The 21586-nt window shown below is 46.8% G+C and overlaps 2 protein-coding genes across 48 annotated transcripts in view; both read right to left on the bottom strand.

Annotated features, from left to right (window-relative positions):
- Positions 1 to 12701, bottom strand: part of MADD (MAP kinase activating death domain) — a 123694-nt gene extending 110993 nt beyond the window's left edge. For 15 of the 30 annotated variants that reach the window (XM_073348285.2, XM_073348290.2, XM_073348304.2 and 12 more), the window contains exon 1: positions 12475 to 12698. The gene's annotated coding sequence lies outside the window, so the exon portion shown is untranslated. Of the gene's footprint in view, positions 1 to 12474 lie in introns of all 30 variants that reach the window. The other 15 variants (XM_073348277.2, XM_073348284.2, XM_073348281.2 and 12 more) reach the window with 2 other exon arrangements.
- A 372-nt stretch (positions 12702 to 13073) lies between these two features.
- The window catches only part of NR1H3 (nuclear receptor subfamily 1 group H member 3), a 61917-nt gene continuing 53404 nt past the window's right edge, over positions 13074 to 21586 (bottom strand). For 15 of the 18 annotated variants that reach the window (XM_073348256.2, XM_073348257.2, XM_073348263.2 and 12 more), the window contains 3 exons: positions 20378 to 20491; positions 18862 to 18956; positions 13074 to 15143 (listed from right to left, as the gene is read on the bottom strand). In XM_073348256.2, coding sequence (XP_073204357.1) covers positions 14997 to 15143; positions 18862 to 18956; positions 20378 to 20491 — 356 coding nt within the window. In that variant the 3' untranslated portion in view covers positions 13074 to 14996. Of the gene's footprint in view, positions 15144 to 18815; positions 18957 to 20377; positions 20492 to 21586 lie in introns of all 18 variants that reach the window. The other 3 variants (XM_073348268.1, XM_073348267.1, XM_073348269.1) reach the window with 3 other exon arrangements.

Raw genomic sequence — 21586 nt, 5'->3', positions numbered from 1 at the left:
GACCAACTCCCTTTTCTGTAATCATCCCCTCAACTCTCCATACTCCAGCATGTGCAGAATGCTGCTGCCCATTTTCTCAGGTACAAATCCCATCACCCACACCCTCAGACAACTCCACCTGCTTCCCCATCATGACAGGATCCAGTTCAAAATTTATATTGTTTTAAATAATCTCCACAGGTTTGCTCCAGTCAACCTCATCTCCTTCTATTACTTCCTTCTATGTTTTTTCAGCCTCTCTCTTCTCTGTTCCTCATACAACTGTGCTGTTACAGGTGCAAGAGCATTCTCCTATGTAGTTCCTTACATCTGAAGCAGTTTACTAATTACTTATCTTTGCCTCCTCAACTCACCATCTATCTTCAAATCTCAGCTAAAAATCTGTTGGTACAATCTGTATGAAAGACAGTGAACACCAAGAAGTTGTGTTGCCCTGAACTGGATTATCTGAGCAAAGAGTTTAAATTTTCAGTTGTAACATCTTAGTAACTTTTGTTTTTGAAGAGGAAACATTCTCAGCCTGAGTTGTGTGCTGTGGATTTTTATATCCAATTTGTCTATGCAGCAAGCAGGCTGGAGTTCTGATGCTACAGGAAATGAGAAGCTATTTTCTCAGGGCCAAACACTAGAGATATGCGTTCATCAAAAATTAAAAAGAAGCTTTGATACAAAGTTAGGACAATTAGCATAAGACATTTAAACTAAAAATTGCTGGATGCAAACGAACAATAATTTAGCTGTTAGAGTAACCACCAAGTTCTTTCTGATGTCACAGTGCTACTCTCCAGATAGGGCAGTTGCAATTAGGGTGACCAGATGTCCCAATTTTATAGGGACAGTCCTGATATTTGGGGCTTTTTTCTTATATAGGCTCCTATTACCCCTACCCCCGTCCCAATTTTTCACACTTGCTGTCTGGTCACCCTAGTTGCAAGTCAGGGACTGGGCCTGCAAGAAGATACATCACAAGAGGGCAGTAAGCAGAGCAGAGAAGATCTGTTCAAACAATAAAAAGATGGTCACTGATTGATAGCTTCTCACCTCACTTAGGTACCAGGCCCTTTGGATTGGTCACACCACTTGTTTAGCAAGTCCCATCGCTCATGATACAATTGTCCTTAAGCTGGAAATTCAGTGCTCTTTCCTGGAGAGGGGCCAAAACAGGGCAGGTAACAGATTCCCTAGGATCCCCACAAGTTGCACATGGGGCGCAGAAATTCCCTGCCCCAGTGAGCCCAACCTACAAAGGTTGGAAGAGGGGTAAGTATGAGGGGGCACATCATCACTCTAGTAGGTGGGAGGCTAACAAGCTCTTCTGGGCTCAGCCAGCACTAATTAGGAGCACCTGTAAGGCTCATTCTGCCTGTTGGGGGGTGGATTCAAAAAGAAAAAGCCTGCCACAGGAAGAGCTGGCCAATGGGAAGAAGACTGCTGGTGACAGGGACAAATCAGCAAAGAGGAAGATAGTTGCCGTTGTCCCTGAGACTTCACAGACCAGGTATAAAGCAGGGTGACCCAAAAGGAGACCAGCAGACCCTAATCCTGATTAAAGACACTATACCTGCTGACAAACCTAACCCAAAGACATGACCAAAATGACTGCCTAAGAGAGACACCACCTTTGTCTTTTCTTTTTTTTTTCACCTCTGATTCTCCCCACCCCGGGGAAGGAGAGAGAAAAGGAACTTTTTGTTAGGTTCCCTCCCCCCCCCCCCGACAACTCTTTGTGTGCTACAAATGGGGTAAGGAAATCATGAACAACTCAAAATCATGGTCTGGTAGGGTCTCAGGGAAGCTCCCAACTGACTACAAGCAGCAGAGAATGTGGGTATAATTACACCTGATACAAGGATTTAAAAAAAAAAAAAAAAAAAGCCATAAAGGGAAACAGAGCTCAGCAGCTCTGAACAAGATGGAACCAGAGCAGAGGTATAAGTGGCTAGCGGAGATGCAGCAACAGCAAGGTACTCAGTAACAGCAGTTCCAGAAGCAATTGCTGTAGCAGTGGACCACCCAACAGCAACGGGTAGTGATCAATGGCTCCATGTCTAGTTGGCATGTCTAGTTGGCAGCCGGTATCAAGTGGAGTGCCCCAAGGGTCGGTCCTTGATGACCTGCCCTCACACCCCAACCCCCTGCCACAGCCCTGAGCCCCTCTCCAAGCTAGGATTCACGATGTGACGGAGAGACTGCCAAGACTCATCAAGCCCTCGGATCGCTACCCCTTCCTGCTTCTCCAAGCGGGCACCAATGATACCACCAAGAATGACCTTGAGTGGATCACTGCAGACTATGTGGCTCTGGGAAGATGGATAAAGGAGTTTGAGGTGCAAGTGGTCTTCTCGTCCATCCTCCCCGTGGAAGGAAAAGACCTGAGTAGACACCATCGAATCGTGCAAGTCAACGAATGGCTACGCAGGTAGTGTCGGAGAGAAGGTTCTCCTTTGCTCCGTGACACATACAGTGGTACCACCAGAACTCTTGAAGCTCTTCTCATGCATGGGATTTCCAAAAAATACTAATGGATCAAGGGACTAACTTCATCTCCTGGCTGAGGTGTGAATTATGCTCCATTCTAAAGGCCAAGCCCCTGTAAAACCTCGGTGTACTGCACGCAAACAGATGGCCCAGCAAACGATTTAACAAGACTATGAAGTGAATGTTGAGATGCTTTATTAGTAACGACCCCAACCACTGGGACCAACTATTCTCACAGCTTCTGTTTGTCATAAAGGAGGACCCGCAGGCCTCTTCAGGTAGGGTTGCCAACCCTCCAGGATTGGCCTGGAGTCTCCAAGAATTAAAGATTTATGTCATGTGATGAAACCTCCAGGAATACATCCAGCCAAAATTAGCAACCCTATCTACAGGGTTCTCTGCCTTTGAGTTACTTTATGGTTGTCAACAGCAGGGAATCTTGGATTTGCCACGGGAGGGCTGGGAGGAACAGGACATAGGCCTTAAGCACAACCCAACACATTTTGCAATTAAGGGAATGATTCGGGACAAAGATATTTGCCAGAGAGAACTTAAGGAAGACCCAACATGCACAAGAACAAAATTATAGAGCAGCTCAACTATGGACTTTCTACACAGGTGTCCGGGTCCTTTTCCTGCCAAGTCAAGATTAATGTGCTGATGGCAGGGTCCATTTGAAGTTGTTACTCAGGAAGGGCTGGTGGACTCTGAGATAAAACCAGGTAGAAGAAAGGAAACTAAAATCTATCACATGAATCTTCTTAAACCTTGGAAGACACGAGAGACCCATTGGCCAAGAACAGACTACAGTGCTTGGGTTGAGTGCCTCACCCCTGCACAGAGGTAGCAATTCCTGAAATTGATCAAGGACTTCGCAATGCACTCTTCCCACATCCAGGGAGAATGCAGTTAATTCACCATCACCTAGGGATCACCCTGGGCTAATCAAGGAGAACCCTAGACCCTTGCTATGGAGAATGAGGGACACAGTCCGAAAAGAATGAGCTGTGCTGGAGATGGCAGGAGGGAGGGAATTGTGGAGTCCAAAAGTGAATGGAGGAGCCCCATGGTGCTGGTTCCCAAACCAAACTGTTCAGTTCAGTTTTGCAGATCATCAAAAAGGAAGACAGTCATAGACTTTAAGGCCAGAAGGGAACATCATGATCATTTAGTTTGACCTCCTGTACATTGAAGGCCACAGAGCCTCACCCACCCACTCCTGTAAAAGAACCATAGCCTCAGGCTGAGTTACTGAAGTCCTCAAATCATGATTTAAAAAAGCTTCAAGTTACAGAGAATTCACCATTTACACTAGTTTAAGCCTACAAGTGACCCGGACCCATGCTGCAGAGGAAGGTGAAAAACCCCTAGGGTCTCTGCCAATCTGACCAGGGGGGAAAATTCCTTCCCAACTCCAAATATGGCCATCATTTAGATCCTGATCATGTGGGCAAGACCCACCAGCCAGACACCTGGGAAAGAATTTTCTGTAGTAACTCAGAGCCCTCCCTATCTAGTGTCCTATCAAAAGCCACTTGGAGATATTTGCTGCTAGCTGTCAAAGATCAGCTATATGCCATTGTAAGCAGCTCCACCATACCATCCCTTCCATAAACTTATCAGGTTCAGTCTTTAAGCCAGTTAGCCTTTTTGCCCCCACTGCTCCCATTGGAAGGCTATTCCAGAACTTCACTTCTCTGATGTTTACAAAACTTTGTTTAGACCTCACCGTCTCGGAGACTGCATGGACCAGGTATAGTGAAGTGACCCTAAGGAAGGGGCTGGAGGCAGACCCTAATCCCGATTAAATATACTATACCTGCTGATAGACCCTCTTTTTGATCACCCTTTGGGTTTGGTTTAGGAGACAGACCACCTTGGTCTTTCCCCCCCCCCTCCCCCTCTGATTTCTCCCTTCCTCCACAGGAGAGGGGCGGGAGGAAAGAACCTGTTTGTTTTCTTCAGACAACCCCTTCTGTGCTCAAATGGGGCAAGGACATTGCAAACAACTCAAATCATGGTCTGATGGGGACTCCAAGGAGCCCCCAACACCCCACAGTCAGCAGCAGAGAGAAAGGGGAAAGGAATGCAAGCTAACAAGTGGTCTCAGTGCTCTCTGTCCATCTCCCAAGAGAATGAAATTAAGGAGCACATAAAATCACATTTAAAATAGATTTTTATATTTACCTGACCCCGGTGGCGTTCACTCAGCATCCCCACCCCTCTTCCACTTTCCCCCAGCTTTTAACCAGTCACTCACTTACAGACTTCACTCCATGACTTCCCCAAACTGTTCTCTCTCTCTCTCACACGCACTCACACACGCACACCCTTCTCTCCCCCTCACCCCCCACAGCCTCTCAATCCTGACTAGCCCTGTAGTTAGTTCTCCATTTGCTTTCTAATCCTGGTTTCTCAGTGACAGCTGACCAGGGCTGAAAATGATGGAGTGGGTGGACCCAGTACCTTCTGGATTAGTAGTTTGCTATATGGAAGACTCAGAGGTGCTGGGAAACCAATGGAAAAGCATGTTCACTGGCAGGGAGGTATGGGTAAAGGAAATGCTTTCCAAGAAATACCTAGGCCCAAGCAAGGAGCAGCATGTTGGGCTCTGAAGGACTCTTCTAGACACAGGATGGTGACTACAGAGTGAAGGGAGAACAGAAAATCCTATATTTGTAAAGGACACAAGTGATGAGATGAGATGGTTCAGGGAAAAGGGAAACTGAGTTTTTGAGCACAAAATAATCAATTCTAGTCTGGCTTAACTGTGAGTGACAGAAAGTAGTTACCATCTAATGGTGGTTCAGTGACTCTTGTGTGAAATGTCTTTGGTGGGTATTAGTCCAGATTCTATAGAACAGGTGTCTTTGGAGCAGGACCGATTCCCATTGGGAAGAAACTGGGCAGGGAAGCATGCACTCCAGCTGCTCGGGTTTTACCTGTTCTGTTGATATGCAGACTATTCAATGTCTGCTGCTGTCAATTCCACATTTCTCAGCAGCAGGAAATTCACTTAAAAATGAAAAAGTAGCAGAACCTAACAATGATCTAGACCGGTGTTTCTCAAAGACCAGTCTGTGGACTCGGAGCTGGTCCCCGAGGTCTCCCTGACACAGTTTAGGCAGACAGCAAGCTGGTTCCTGGTGTCAAAAAGGTTGAGAAACACTGATCTAAACTTCCCACTGCTGTGGGCAGCCAGGGCATCAAAGGCCAGCAGAATGTACCCCAAAAGGGCAAAAGCCTGAGACCAGCAAGTGCCCACAAAGGGGTGGTTGGGGTGAGAGAAGAACCATTTCCTTCCTGCTAAACAATGAGCCAACTGTTAACACTACATTTGCAGTCTTGCTAGGGGGAAGGGGCAGGGACAAGGGCAAGAGAAAATCTGCTCTTGTGGTTAAAGTAATAGACTGGGATTCCGGAAAACTGGGTTCAATTCAAGGCTTTGCCACAGACTCATCAAGACAGCATGGGTATGTCACTCTCTTTTTGCCTCAATTCCCAATATGTAAATGGATAACAATACCTTCCTGCTGCTCAGGAGTGCCACAAGGATTAATTCATTCATTAAGTACCATAGTCTACCCTACAAATAAATGAGAGAGAGCGCTCATATCAGATATTACAAGGTACACTGTAGTCAACATGAGGACCAGCCCCTGCTTTTGGGTCTGCTACAGCTATAAGATGCTCAATAGGCTGTGGAAAAAACAGAAGATTCACAGGCCACATTGCCCCCAGCTACTGAATTGATGCATTATTTTATATAGTGACCTGGACTTGTAGCAGAGTCTCATTGGACTGCAATTTCTGAGGGTGGAGCAAGAGTAGAATTGCTCAGGATGGATAACCTAGGCACATGCAAACCGTACCTCTCACTTCCAAAGCAGCACCAGTTCTGCCAGCTGGTCAGTAAAGGAAAAGCAGCAGTCAGCACCAGTGAGGAGGACACCCCACAATTCAGTGGCTGCTGGGCACAAAGATTCCCAGCCTGGATGGCAGTTGTCCCCTCAGGTTTATAGCAACAAGAGCCATTTGTGTTGAACTCCAGTGGGCTGATTCTTTAGAGTTTCTTTAAATTAGTCCCTACAGTTGTAAGAGACAAATTCAGACTAGAAATAAGGAGTACATTTTTAAGTGATGGGCCATAAAAAATTCTCCCACAGCTCTCATAGGAATGCTGTAGATTCTCTGTCACTGAAAATCTTTAAATAAAGATGACTTTCCAAAAGACATACTCTAGCTCAGCCAGATGTTCGGCACTAGATGCAAGAATTACTGGCTGAATTCTATGGCCTGTGTTATGCAGTAGGTCTGACTAGATAATCATAATGGTCCCTTCTGGCCTTAAAAATCTATGAAGACAAGTAGCTAAGATAATGTGATCATTCCACAACTTTGTAGATCGCCCCATTAGGAAATGGTTTCTCAAGATTCAGCTTGTTTTACTCAGATTCATCCCATTACTCCTAGTGATATTCTACTGGGTCATTAACAATTCTTTGCCTTGCTGAGTATTTACACCCTTGAAATACTTGGGGACAGTTTCACATCCCAACCTTAAATACTTAGCCAAGCTGCACTTATTTAGCTCTTTTATTCTTGTTGCTAAATCAATTCCTTCAAACTCCTGATCAATGGTTAGACTTCTATGTTCTCCTTCTAATTTGTTGGTTTCTTTCTGGGATGGGGTGTAAAATTTTCAGAAATTTTGAAGGCATGCAAAAATAAAGCTTCTGAATTTTTTTGAGGAAAAAATTGAATTTTTGGGAAAAAAATCAAAATATCTGCAATAGTTATCTGCTTATCAAAACAAAACTTAATTTACTTAAGAATGAGAAATGTATTATGTATAATTTAGTTAGCACATAAAAAGTACAGTTTGGTATATTTATTAAATGAATACATATAAATTCTTTAGGTTTGATTTGAATAATAATGACATATACCTAGCATTGAGGACGGAACTGCAGCTGCACACTAAAGTACTTAGGTGTATTTATTTGCCTTTTGGCAAATATGAAAAAAAATGTTGAAAATAGGATGCAACAATATTGTTGTAAACAAAAAGGAAGGTTATATCTTTTCGGCTCAGAAATAGTATGTAAATAGACCTAACCTGACATTATCATGCAGATGCAGAAGAAACTCATGTTTCTTGAGAAACATTTTAAAATATTTGTTATTAGAAAGAATTTTGAAGGACTAAAGGACATCAATACCAATATTCTTTTAAACATTACTTTAAAAATTCTTTCACTGTTCATTTTGAGAACATATTTCATGTAACTCTTTCTTTTCAAATTTTCCAGTTTTTCCAAGCCAGGCCATGGGGGGAAAAAAATATACTTTCTCCCAAAAAGTTTACATTTTTTCCAGACCCTCATATCTCTATTCTGGGATGGAATTACCCAGAATTGAATGCAATATCCTAGGAGCAGTCACACCAGAGACAAAGGACGAAAGTAGAAACTAAAAAGACCTACTCACCTACACAGTGCCTATCTGCAATTGTACCCTAACAGAGAACATATCAAATATTCAACTCACTATACTTGATCTTAGTCAAAAGGCCAAGGAGAAAGAATATCACCTCCCAGCTCCATGGCATGATGCTTCCGCCTACGTAGCTCATAAAGCACAATGCAATATGAAGTGAAAGCAAAAACACCAAACTCATATCTAATTTTCTATCCATTCTCACTCTATAGTTCTCTGTGCTATTGCTTCCCAAATGTTCATTTTTCTACTGAACTGCTACTTTAGATCATTTTCCCCAACGTATTAGCTACACTGATGCAAGTTAAATCTGGCCACGGTTTTATTCTCTCTAGATCCCCATAGTCATTCTTACCTCTTCCTAATTTAATACCATCTGAATTTTTCATGAACATTCCTTTACTCCTGCCACTAAATCATTCAGGAAGATGCTAAATCCCTTGACCAACACCCATCCATGCCTGAGATTCTCCTGGAGATGCCAACCTGCTACTCAATATTTTGTTTATGATTATCCTGTGGTCCCACAGACCCATGAAATCCACTCATAACAAACAGCTCATCATTGATCCTGACAAGGAAACACTGGATTTTGATTTATGTTGGAAAGACTGGTGCATTTCATATCGCATCAGGACATCTCATGGGATATGTGAATAAACCCTGTTTCAATGGAAAATGAGACAAACACCTGTATGCGACTGTGGTCACCAAGCACAAACACGATGGAACACATCATATCTGAATGTTCCCTTCATTCTTTCACTAGGGGCCTGAAGGTCATTCACCAACTCACTGTTGCGGCAACATGCTGGCTATCAAATCTAAATATAAATTTGTAATCGTTGCTACCTAAGCCATAAGAAAGAAGATGATCACACTGTCTTATGCCTCCCTCAGCCTCTCTCAACCAGTGCCAAGTTCTCCCCAGATCAGTGGTATTATACAGAGCACAGTGAGGGTCTGGTGGAGTGTATGAACAGGAGTGCTGATTTGGAGTTGTGTTGAACACAGAAAAAGTGGCAGATTTGTTGGGGATCGAGGAGGGCCAGGTAGGGAACTGTTATATTCCCAATTCTTATTGCCATCTCTATGGCGGCCAAGTTAAGGTTATATGGCTGTGTTTTTAAATAATTTTAAAATGTTGCTCAGTATACACCTAAAATAGCTCTGTATGAGTGAGGCTCAGGCCATAACTAGAAATACTAGAAAAGGGGTGGGGGGAGAGGAACAGAGCACTGCTTCCTCCAACTGGACCTCTAATTATACCATTCTTTCACTCTACCACAACGAAGAAAATTAGGACCCAAGCTTTTTTCAACCTGGTTCAAACAAAGAGCAAAACAGCAAAGAATGACATCCTTAACTTATAGAGTACTTTGTAAGAAATCTAGTCTCTGCAAGAAAAACGGTCAGTTGCCCTGTTTCTCCTAGCTTCCTAGTCTGCGAACTTCCTAACCATTTCCTTCCTGGGTGGAAGGAGAAGAAGAAAGAGCATCAGTTTCCTCTCAGAGCCCTCCCCCCCTTCCCACTACTACCTTCTTTTTCTATCCCTGCTTTAATGAGCCTTTGTGTGAAGGATACACACCCCACCACAAACTCATTTTGTATCTTTGTAATTCCCCCCACTAATCACCCCCAAGACCTATGAAAATCACCCTTCCTCAGCAAAGAGATACCTTAGCAACAGCTTCTAAAAGGCAGTGACTATTCATTCCTGGCTAAAGCCACATAATTCTGTATCCTCAAGGGGAGAGAGCACACTTTGTACAGTACAGTGAACTTGTATCAAACGTCAGCTCCCAATGAGAAATCAGGAAGCCTCCTTTAAAGAAAGCCCTTTTACCACCACCATTTGAAGATTTTACTAACCCTGAGCAGGAAGAAGCCTGAAACACAGCAGAGGTTCGGTCTCATCTAGAAGAGCAACTAACACCTCAGAATGTACCCAAGAGGTCTACATATGCTGGACAACCACAAGATCAGGAATTGGAAACCACAGGTAGTACAGGCAGGATCCTGCCAGATCCAAGCACAGAGGCCTGCAGCCTTCATGCCAAAGCGGCCAGTCGGCACAGCAGACCCCACATAACTCTACCACCTCAGAGTGTGAGCTGCAGGGTGCTTTTTTAGGCCTCTGACATAATGAACCTGGGACCCAGAGAAGATGGGGCAGACACTAATAGAAATCTCTGTCCACAAAAGCTGGGAGGAGATTAATTGACATACTACCCCCTCCCACAGTGACCTTGAAAAGGACTCTCCATCATGAGAGCATCACTACAGCGCAAGGCTGGGGAAGGAAGGGAGCCGTAGCCCAGCTGCACTGCTCAGTCCCAGACAACTCATGGGAAGGAGGATGCAGCAGGGGAAGGAGAGGAGGGGAAATAACACTGCAGCAGCCAGCTGTTCAGGAAGACAGGACAAGTGATTCCCAGCCCCAAACATCTCTCAAGTCACGTAACTCCCTGCCCCTACACACCCATCCCAATCACCCCACATTGCCCCCTACTGCCAGCATACCCACCCCCTTCCCCTACGCACCCATCCCATACACCCCACACAGCTCCCTGCTCCCAGCGTACCCCCCTTCCCTTACGCCCCCGTCCCAGTCACCCCGCACAGCCCCCTGCTCCCAGCGCCCCCTTCCCCTACGCCCCGTCCCAGTCACCCCACACTGCCCCCTGCTCCCAGCACCCCCACCCCCTTCCTCTACGCCCCCATCCCAGTCACCCCGCAGAGCCCCCAGCTCCCAGCTTGCCCCCCCTTCCCCTACGCACCCATCCCAGTCAGCCCGCACTGCCGTCTGCTCCCAGCATACCCACCCCCTTCCCCTACGCCCCGGTCCCAGTCACCCCGCACTGCCCCCTGCTCCCAGCGTACCCACCCCCTTCCCCTACGCCCCCGTCCCAGTCAACCCGCACAGCCCCCTGCTCCCAGCGCCCCCACCCCCTTCCCCTACGCCCCCGTCCCAGTCAACCCGCACAGCCCCCTGCTCCCAGCGCCCCCGACCCCTTCCCCTACGCCCCCGTCCCAGTCACCCCGCACTGCCCCCTGCTCCCAGCGCCCCCACCCCCTTCCCCTACGCCCCGTCCCAGTAACCCCGCACAGCCCCCTGCTCCCAGCGTGCCCCCCCTTCCCCTACGCCCCCGTCCCAGTCACCCCGCACTGCCCCCTGCTCCCAGCGCCCCCGACCCCTTCCCCTACACCCCCGTCCCAGTCACCCCGCACTGCCCCCTGCTCCCAGCGCCCCCGACCCCTTCCCCTACGCCCCCGTCCCAGTCACCCCGCACTGCCCCCTGCTCCCAGCGTGCCCCCCCTTCCCCTACGCCCCCGTCCCAGTCACCCCGCACTGCCCCCTGCTCCCAGCGCCCCCGACCCCTTCCCCTACGCCCCCGTCCCAGTCACCCCGCACTGCCCCCTGCTCCCAGCGCCCCCGACCCCTTCCTCTACACCCCCGTCCCAGTCACCCCGCACTGCCCCCTGCTCCCAGCGCCCCCGACCCCTTCCCCTACGCCCCCGTCCCAGTCAACCCGCACAGCCCCCTGCTCCCAGCGCCCCCGACCCCTTCCCCTACGCCCCCGTCCCAGTCAACCCGCACAGCCCCCTGCTCCCAGCGCCCCCGACCCCTTCCCCTACACCCCCGTCCCAGTCACCCCGCACTGCCCCCTGCTCCCAGCGCCCCCGACCCCTTCCTCTACACCCCCGTCCCAGTCACCCCGCACTGCCCCCTGCTCCCAGCGCCCCCGACCCCTTCCTCTACGCCCCCGTCCCAGTCACCCCGCACTGCCCCCTGCTCCCCCGACCCCTTCCTCTACACCCCCGTCCCAGTCACCCCGCACTGCCCCCTGCTCCCAGCGCCCCCGACCCCTTCCCCTACGCCCCCGTCCCAGTCACCCCGCACTGCCCCCTGCTCCCAGCGCCCCCGACCCCTTCCCCTACGCCCCCGTCCCAGTCACCCCGCACTGCCCCCTGCTCCCAGCGCCCCCGACCCCTTCCCCTACGCCCCCGTCCCAGTCACCCCGCACTGCCCCCTGCTCCCCCGACCCCTTCCTCTACACCCCCGTCCCAGTCACCCCGCACTGCCCCCTGCTCCCAGCGCCCCCGTCCCAGTCACCCCGCACAGCCCCCTGCTCCCAGCGCCCCCGACCCAGTCACCCCGCACAGCCCCCTGCTCCCAGCGTGCCCCCCCTTCCCCTACGCCCCGTCCCAGTCACCCCGCACTGCCCCCAGGGTACACACACCGCCCGCCCACACCAGGCCCGCACTGCCCCTAACGCGCACCCCCAGCCCCTACCGCACGTGACGCAGCCCCCAAGCCGTCAGCTCTGCCCCCGCAGCGGGGCCTGCCTCTACTTGCCACCGCAGGCCGCGTCCGCCGCCGTCCCTGGCTGCTCTGAGCCGACCGGCCAGTTCCGCATCCAGACCTCGGAGCGGAGCGAACCACCCAGAGGTGGGGGCGGAGCCAACCACTTGCGCGGCGGAGGGGGAGCGCACCTAGGCACCGCTCGGTGGAGGGATGCTGCAGGCTGCGCGACGGGACGCACCGGCCTCACTGGGGCACGGAGGGAGCTGGGGAAGTCAGTCACCCGCTGCGATCCCGGGAGCCTCCCAAGGCAGGAGAGGGAGCCAGCCAGCGCTTGCTACGTGTTCTAATGAAGGCAAGGGGCTTGATGAGCATAGCCCAGAACAGGCTGCAGCCCCACCTCTCCGTGCAGAAGATGCGGGTCACTAGACTACAGATCCCAGCATGCAATGCTCTCCCCGGACCCTGGCAGTACCAATCAAGATGGACTATGCATGCTGGGCCCTGTAGTCTCCGTGAGCTGCATTGGCCCCACTGAGCCATCTCTGGTTCGTATCACAGCGGTGAATGGGTCACAAAAAGATGTATAACAATCTGAGTACTCTCACAGGAGATTCATCCTGCATGTGGAGAGGGTGAAAGAAGTTAAATTGGAGCCACACTGTCATTCATTCTCAACCACTTCCTCCTCCTCCCTACTAGATTTTCTCCTGTTTAATAATCATCTTGGGGTTCAAAAGATTAAGACTATGCCAACCCTAAAAGATGGTGCATCATAGCTAGTCAATAATCCTGTATTAGGCTTTATTCTTTTGTATAAACATTAACATTTCTCAAACAGATTAGTTAAAAATACAGATTTAAACAAGAAATTTTGCAATTGCAACGAGTTATAAAAAATAACAGATTATTTTACAGATTGTTACAAGTGCTTTACAAAGGTGCAGAATGAAGGCTAGAGGCAGGGGACCAACCTTGAGTGCAAAATGGACAAAAAGCCCTTGCCACAGGCCTGGTGCTCACATACACAGCCCAAAACTATGAGCCTTGTGAACCCAGCCTCTTGGGATGCTCACTGGGCAAGCAAACATAGATCCCTGTTAGAGACAAAATACATGAAACCAAGGGACTTGGGGTTACATCTCTGGATCAAATACTGTTTGTTGTTTTTTGCAGAATGAGAAACACATTTTGCAATGACACTTTTCTGTTTTGTCAAATTATTGCTCTAAATACTAAAATACTTATGGACCAAGGGGTTACTGGCGAGTCTTACCATGCACAAGGTGGAGAGGAGAGGGTTTAAGAAGTACATAAGAACAGCCTTACTGGGTCAGACTAAAGGCCCATCTAGCCCAGTATCCTGTTTTCCGATGGGTGCCCCAGAGGGAATGAACAAAACATGTAATCATCAAGTGATCTATTCCTTGTCACCCATTTCCAGCTTCTGGCAAACAGAGGCTAGGGACATCATCACTGCCCACCCGGCTAACGGATCTATACTCCATGAATTTATCTAGTTCTTTTTTTAACCCTGTTACATATACAAGGGTAGGAGGGTACTCATCATACAGAGATACGTCCACATCCCACTAATCACTAACAAATGACCATACACTTGGAAAGACCTTTTGCATAAGGGAGAACACTTGGGCAGAGCTGGTTATGCTCAATATTCCTGTAGACAGGGTTCTGAGAGAGTTGTGCAGCCTATAGGTTAGGCAGTGCCTGCTAATACGCTATAAATACAGTGCATTCTCTGTCCCCATCTGATAATCTTGACTCTCACTGGAACCCACTAAATCTACTAAAATTTTGGTGGTTCTTGATATACTTCCACCACCTCTACTGCCCAGACACCGAAGCTTCCATTCCTTTCTCTTCTCCTACACAAAATCTATTCCATGTTTTTTAAAGTCATTGCTTTCACATGCTAGCAAACCAAAAGATACAATAGTTATAGGCAACTTATTAAAAAAAGACAGCTAGATGATCCACGGTATCTCTATGGTACATAGAAGATGCCCACAGAATAAGTTTCAGTAAATGGCACTGCACATTCCAGGGATCTACTTGCCAAAGGAGCACCAGAATGAAAAGACAGCTGTAGAAATGAAGCTTCAAAAAGAGGGAATGCCACCAACAGCTTCTTCTCTGGGAATCTTTGTGAAGGGCAGCACATCATAACGACTTTAAATACAGGGAATACAAGGAAACCCTCAGCACATCCACATAAACTTCCCTGAGTTCCTCAATTCCACATACACAGGGGACCCTGCCTAAGAACCCTGGGGAAGCCTTTTCGGCTAGGATGCTCTCAGTGAACGTTTAACATGTTCCTGCAAATTCACTTTCAGAATCAATGAGAAGGGAAAAGATAGGCGGGGCAAAACCCCAGAACATGTACTTAGAAAAAAGACAGACGTTGAAGAAACATTTGGGGTGGGATGTTCATTTCTTTCAGATGTTTTTAGATGTTTCACATGTGATCCCATTTCTGGGAGGCACTAAATCAAAGATTACAAAAACATCTGATCTCTCCCAAGTGCCTTATGCACAGTCTCATCACATTAGAGAAACCACAGGCTCATCACGCTGCACTGCCCAGCCCAGCCCACAGTTCAGTGCTTTGGAGCGGGGAGGCTGGCTTCATGTTAGCAAGGGATGGGAGATGGTGTTACTTCAGCAGGTTGCTGCCCTGGGAGCACATAGGTCACTCATGCACATCCCAGATTTCTGAGAGCAGAGGAGGGAGCTTCTTGTCCTGTAGTCGAAGGGCAAAAACTTGTTCGGAGTGGACACTGCTTAGAGTCCGAAGACTGACCAGTTTCATTAACATCCGAGGGAACATCAGATGGTCCTGCAGGGTCACACAAATAGACAGTCATAAGTAAATCCAGAATCTTGCTCACAAGACAAACCACCTATGGGATGCATTAAAAGCACAAGCTCACATCTTCCAACACCAGCATCTCCCAATACAGAATGGGACAGGAGCACCAGTGTGGGGAGTTCACAGCTATTCCAGTCTCAGCATTTCCCAGTAGGGTGCTGCTGGGAATGGTGCAGGATTATAGGCTGGGGGAGTTCATAACTACAGCTGAACTGATTTTAGTTAGGTGGCCAAAATAAAAACTGGAGAAAAAATCATTTTGGGTTGAATGAAAATGTTTTGTTCAACCTGAAATAATTTTTGTTTCAATTTTTTCACGTCTTGTAGAATAAATCTAACTAAATTTTGACTGAAAAACTGTCTCAGAATGAAAAGTGGCTGCAGAGATGGTGTTGACAGAAGAGCTTTGGCTTCCTCAACCATGGAATACTGTTCTGGGAAGGAGGACTGCTGGGAAGAGATGGGTTCCACCTGACAAAGAAGGGCAAGAGCATCTTTGGACATCAACTCACTAACGTAGTGAGCAGGGATTTAAACTAGGTTCAGAGGGGGCAGGTAACATAAGCCTACAGGTGGATATAAGAAAAGGTGATCTTAACAGAGATCTAAATGTGGAAGGTAAAATGAAAAATTACAATAAATTCATAGGAGCAACAAGAGGGGAAACAGTAAAGGAATCTGCTCATCATCTTAGCTGTCTATACGCAAATTCAAGGAGTAGAGAGAATAAATAGGAAGAAGTGAAAATATTAGTACCTAAGCCAAATTAATACTTAATTGTCATCACTGAGATTTGGCAGGATAAATCTAATGACTGGAATATTGATATAAAGGGGTATAGCTTGTTCAGGCAGGAAAAGCAGGGGGGAAAGGGAGGAGGTATTGCATTATACATTAAAAATATACTTGGTCTGAGATCCAGAAGGAGGTGAGAGGCAGACCAGTTGAAAGTCTCTGGGTGAAAATAAAAGGGGAAAAACAGGGGCAATATCATGAGGGGTCTACTATAGACCACCAAATAAAGAGGAGGAGGTGTAAGAAGTATTTCTAGAACAAATAACAGAAATAGCCAAAACAAAAGACCTCATAGTAATAGGGGACTTTAACTACCCATAAATCTATTGGAAAAGTAATACAGCAAAACACAAAATTTCCAATAGGTTCTTTAATGTACTGGAGACAACTTCTTGTTTCAGAAGGTGGAGGCAGTAACCAGTGGAACAGCCAATTTAGACTTGATTCTGACCAACAGGGAGGAACTGGTTGCGGATATGAAGGATGAAGGCAACTTGAATGAAAGTGATTGTGAAATGATAGAATTCATGATTCTGAGGACAGGAATGAGAGCAGCAGAATAAAGACAATGGACTTCAAGAAAGCAGACTTTAACAAAGTCAGAAAACTGGTAGGTAAGATGCCATGGGAAGAAAATCTAAGGCAAAAAGGAGCTCAGGAAAGCTGGCAGTTTCTCAGAGACAATATTAAATGCACAATAGCAAACTATCCCAATGCAAAAAAAGATATAAAGACTATTAAGAGGCTGTTACGGGGTGTGCCTGAGGCTCCCTGCTGGAGGCCTTGTGGTCCTACCATACCCCAGCCCAGGAAAGGAGCAGCAAAGGTGGGTCCTGCTGGACTGCCTAGAAAGGCTGCACAGAAGCAGCCAATCAAAGCATAGCAGCCTCAGATAAAAGGAACTGCAGGAGGCAGAGCTGAGCAGGTCAGTTTCTAGCTAGGACCAGAGGGGGGAAAGGAAGGGTCATGTGTTCAGAAGCACTTAATAGGCTGATTTACTGGTCCTGAGAACAAGAGGACCTGACAACTGTAACCCTAAAGTAATGGGTGAAAGGAAAGGGGTTATGTGAAAAAAGGCCCAGAAAATAGCAACAGCGATGTGGAGGCAACAGTATGTGGGTGCTGTTTACAGGGTCTCTGGGTTGGGATTTGTGTTAATTGGCAAGCCTGGGTTTTCCCACTGGAGAAGTGAGAAAGGGACAAAGCCTTATTGTTAAAGGGCCCAGAGACAGGGCTGAAGACCCACGTGAAGGTTGATAGTGCGTTAAACTTGTTACCCTGGAAGGGGTATGTTTCCTTAATCATATGGACTGTGTGATTTGGTTGGAGGACTGAGCCACTGCATACCCTGTAATGAGGTTGACAGCCTACAGTGGGTGCTAGGAGAAAACAGATTGCAGCACCACACCTAGCCAATTAGAGGTGCTCATGAGAGGTTAGTGCCCTCTGTCACAGAGACCAATATAGCTCCAACCAGGAGCTCTCAAAAGAATTTAAAACCAAAGAGGAATCCTACAAAATATGGACAAATTTCTTAAGGATGAGCAAAAAGATTAGTGCAAGCATGTAGGGACAAAATCAGAAAGATTAAGGCACAAAGGAGTAACATGTAGCAAAGAACACAAAGGGCAATAAGAGGAGGTTTTTATAAATACATTAAGAGCAAGAGAAAGGAAAGTGTAGGCCCACTACTTAGCAGGGAAGGAGAGCTAATAACATGCATCAAGAAGGTTGAGGTGTTTAATGCCTATTTTGCTTCAGTCTTCACTGAAAAGATTAACGGTGACTAGATATTTAACAAGGGGGAAGAATACACACCAGACAGGAAAAGAATATTTAGATAAGTTTAGATGTATTAAAGGTGGCAAGGCCTAATGAAATTCATCTTAGGACACTTAAGGAACTAACTGAATCTGGGGGTTATAGTGTCTCTCAAACTGAATATGAAACAACAATGTGATGGAGTTGTGGAAAAAGGCTACTATTCTGGGGTGTATTAACAGGAGTGTTGTATGTCATAAAAGGTAGGTAACTATCCTGCTCTACTCTGCACCGTTGCGGCCCTAGCTGGTATATTGAGTCCAGTTCTGTGTGCACCACTTCAGGAAAGAAGTAGATAAACTTGAGAGAGTCCTGAGGAGAGCAACAAAAACGATAAATAGTTTAGAAAACCTGACCTGTGAGGAAAGGCTAAAAAAGCTTGGAATGCTCCATCCGAGGGGGGGGAGAGAGGAAGATGGTGAGGAGACTTGATAACTGTTTTTTCAGATATGTTAAAGGCTGTTATAAACCATGTCACCTGAAAGTAGGCTAAGAAGTAATGAGATTAATCTTCAGGAATAGCAATTTCTAATATCTAACCTAAAGGATTTCCTAACTATAAGGATAGATAAATCACTGGACTAGGCTTCCAAGGGAGATTGTGGAATCCCCATCAGAGGTTTTAAGAACAGGTGTAAGGCCTGTAGTCTAGGTTTGTGTTCCTGCCTCAGTGCAGGGGGCTGGACTAGATGACCACTCAAGGTCCCTTCCAGGCCTACATTTCCATGATTTCTCCAAAAATGTTCTGACCTAAACTACTTGCCAAATTTCACCCAATTCATTAATAGCTTGTTAACCAAAAGTGCATTTTTCATCAAACTATTCATCCAAAACATTCTGCCCAGCTCTTCTCACAACTCCTCCAGCTCCAACCTCTACCAATAGGAGGCACTGTAGGGGCTGGTACGAGGTTGCTGGCCATTGGGGAATAGCTGAAGGAAACAGGGCATGACCACTGATGGCAGAAGATTCATTCAGAGAGTGGGGAATTAGAGGAGCACATCAATCATAAAATCAACTCACATACACTTGAGCCTATTCATTTTTCAGGACTGAGCCAGGCACTTACATTTGGTCTGTGGATGCAAATGTAAGAATGAAGGGCCTCTACATATGTGTGCTGCAGTCTCTCCACCAGGGACTGATCCTGCACATTTGGTCGGTCTGCCAAGAAGCAGGTTAGACATTAGTAGGTAGCTGTAGGCAGCCTGGCCAATCTTGACATTGCAGGCTAAAGCTAGTCCTAATCCCTGGATAGTGTCCCCCTGAGTCTTGTCCAGTAGCCTCCCTATGAGAGAGCATACAGCCAAGATGCCTCGTGCAAGACAGCAGTAGTTGTGAGAATCAGTTTCTTGTGTCTGTCTTTATCAGCCACATTTTGAAAGGGTTATTGACTAAGTTTGATTTTACTTTGTGGCAGGAGGTTACAGAGCCAGGGCAGCCTGGTCAAGCTCACTGGGCCTCACATTCCAGTCCCAATGGAGATGTGAGGTTGTGATCCATCAGGGAGGGATGGGAGAATCTCTCTTGCAGGAGAGTTACTGGGAGAAATAATGAAAAATAGGAAAATATCTATTCCCTCATGGTGTAAATTTCAAAGAAGAGACAAGATTGATCTGACAACTTCTCTGCATGGCCCTTTAATGACTCAAGCTGTAATGGGCCCTCCAAAATACCTTTCACTGACCACTAGAGGTCACTACTACCCTACACCAAGGGAGCAACATGAGCATTTACCAAACAGTTTAGGCTTAAATAGAGACTTGGAGTGGCTAAGTCATTATGCAAGGTAGCCTGTTTCCTCTTGTTTTTTCCTACCCCCCCCCCCCCCAGATGTTCTGGTTTAACTTGGATTTTAACTTGAAGAGTGGTCAGTTTGGATGAGCTATTACCAGCAGGAGAGTGAGTTTGTGTGTGTATGGGGGTGGGGGGGATGTGAGAACCTGGATTTGTGCAGGAAATAGCCCAGCTTGATTGTCATGCACATTGTGTAAAGAGTTGTCACTTTGGATGGGCTATCACCAGCAGGAGAGTGAATTTGTGTGGGGGGGTGGAGGGTGAGAAAACCTGGATTTGTGCTGGAAATCACTTTAGATAAGCTATTACCAGCAGGACAGTGGGGTGGGAATAGGTATTGTTTCATATTCTCTGTGTATATATAAAGCCTGCTGCAGTTTCCACGATATGCATCTGATGAAGTGAGCTGTAGCTCACGAAAGCTTATGCTCTAATAAATTGGTTAGTCTCTAAGGTGCCACAAGTCCTCCTTTTCTTTTTGCGAATACAGACTAACACGGCTGTTACTCTGAAACCAGTAAACTGATGGTTTCTAGAAGAGAGACTACATTTCAGTTAATTTGGTAGAGGTCATGAAACAGTAGAGAACTCCCCTCATTATGGAGGCAGCTCAGAGTCTGAGTATAATTACTCAGAGCATATGTGATACTGTTACCATGGCACCCATACTAGGATACTGCGCCCTCTCCTATACCCTTGTCACTCCTTTGCTTCTGACTCCACATCTGCTCTATCCTTCCTGCCCTTTGATTCAGTGCTGCTACTCTGTCCCCTTCCTGGCTTTTTACCTGCAGAGAAAATGTTGATGGCAATTAAAAGTGCATATTCAGCATCGTTGAGCTGTAGGTCATTCATTCCCTTTGAAAACTCAAAGATAGGGTTAATGAACTCCAACTGCAGGCCTAGAGAAAAAAGAAGAGGGTGGGGATTAGCATTGGCCACTGCTCCCTGCCTCTCACCCCCAAGATGAGACTTTCAGTAAATTACTGGGGGAAAACTGTCTGGGGAGCAGGTGGGGCCCATTCCTCACATTGCTGCAGAGCTCCCAGGTGAAACTGTTCCCTTATCTGCATTACCCCAATATGTTCCAGGGCCAATGGGAAACTGGGTCCCTCCCTCATACTGCTCCATTACTGGGGAGCATGTGTTAGATTCTGTGACAGAGTCCTGAGGGTTAGCACTTGAGTCAGGACTCTATTCACTATTAGGTTCCTTGGAGAAGGCCAATGGAACAGAGCTGTACCTGATTACCAGGCCAGATTAGGGATGGTGAGCCAATTAGACCATTAACAGGGAAACTGTATAAAAGGGAACAGGAAGGTGTGCTTGTGGTGGGAAAGGAGAAAAACAGAAATCTAGGAGAGCCTAACAAAAGGGGTCCTCTGAGTAGATGCCTTAGCTCTGCTCCTATTGGAGAAGGGGTTAGAAAGTTGAGATACAGTGCATAAAGGTGTGGAGACACTGCTGTGTATTGGTGGAGGAATTAAAACACTGTAAAACTACATAATGGTGTTGACAAGCAAGAAGGCCTCAGTGCGGTCTGTTTGTGGATGAGGCGGGGTGTAGTGTACTATCCCATCACAGACCCCAACAGTAGTAATTGGTAGATGATACCACAAAGGCTTAAATACCTCTGGACTACCTTAAGAGGTAATTGCTAAAATGAAAGAATCATATCAGTTACACCAAAAATCTGTCAAAAAGCCAAGAGCCTAGGTGTTTATATATATATTTTTTTTTTTTTAAAAAAAAAACCCTCTCTCCCACTCCAGCTCCCTACCATCATCCCCTTAAATCCATACCTAGAAGCCACCTACCTTGAATCCAATCCCATTTCATAAATCTCACCAATATTTTCCCTAGTCTCTCATCTCTACCACTCCTCATCCCATAATGGGTTTAAGACAGAATGGTTTGCTATTCAATATGAAAATAAAATTTTTAAAAAGATACATAAGGCTCTAAATTCATGATATCGTGGATCCTGTAATAGAATC

Source organism: Lepidochelys kempii, chromosome 6 (assembly GCF_965140285.1).
Source record: "Lepidochelys kempii isolate rLepKem1 chromosome 6, rLepKem1.hap1, whole genome shotgun sequence".
NCBI classification, from domain to species: Eukaryota; Metazoa; Chordata; order Testudines; family Cheloniidae; genus Lepidochelys; species Lepidochelys kempii.
Note: the sequence above shows the minus strand (reverse complement) of the source record. Positions and strands in the feature narration are given on the sequence as shown.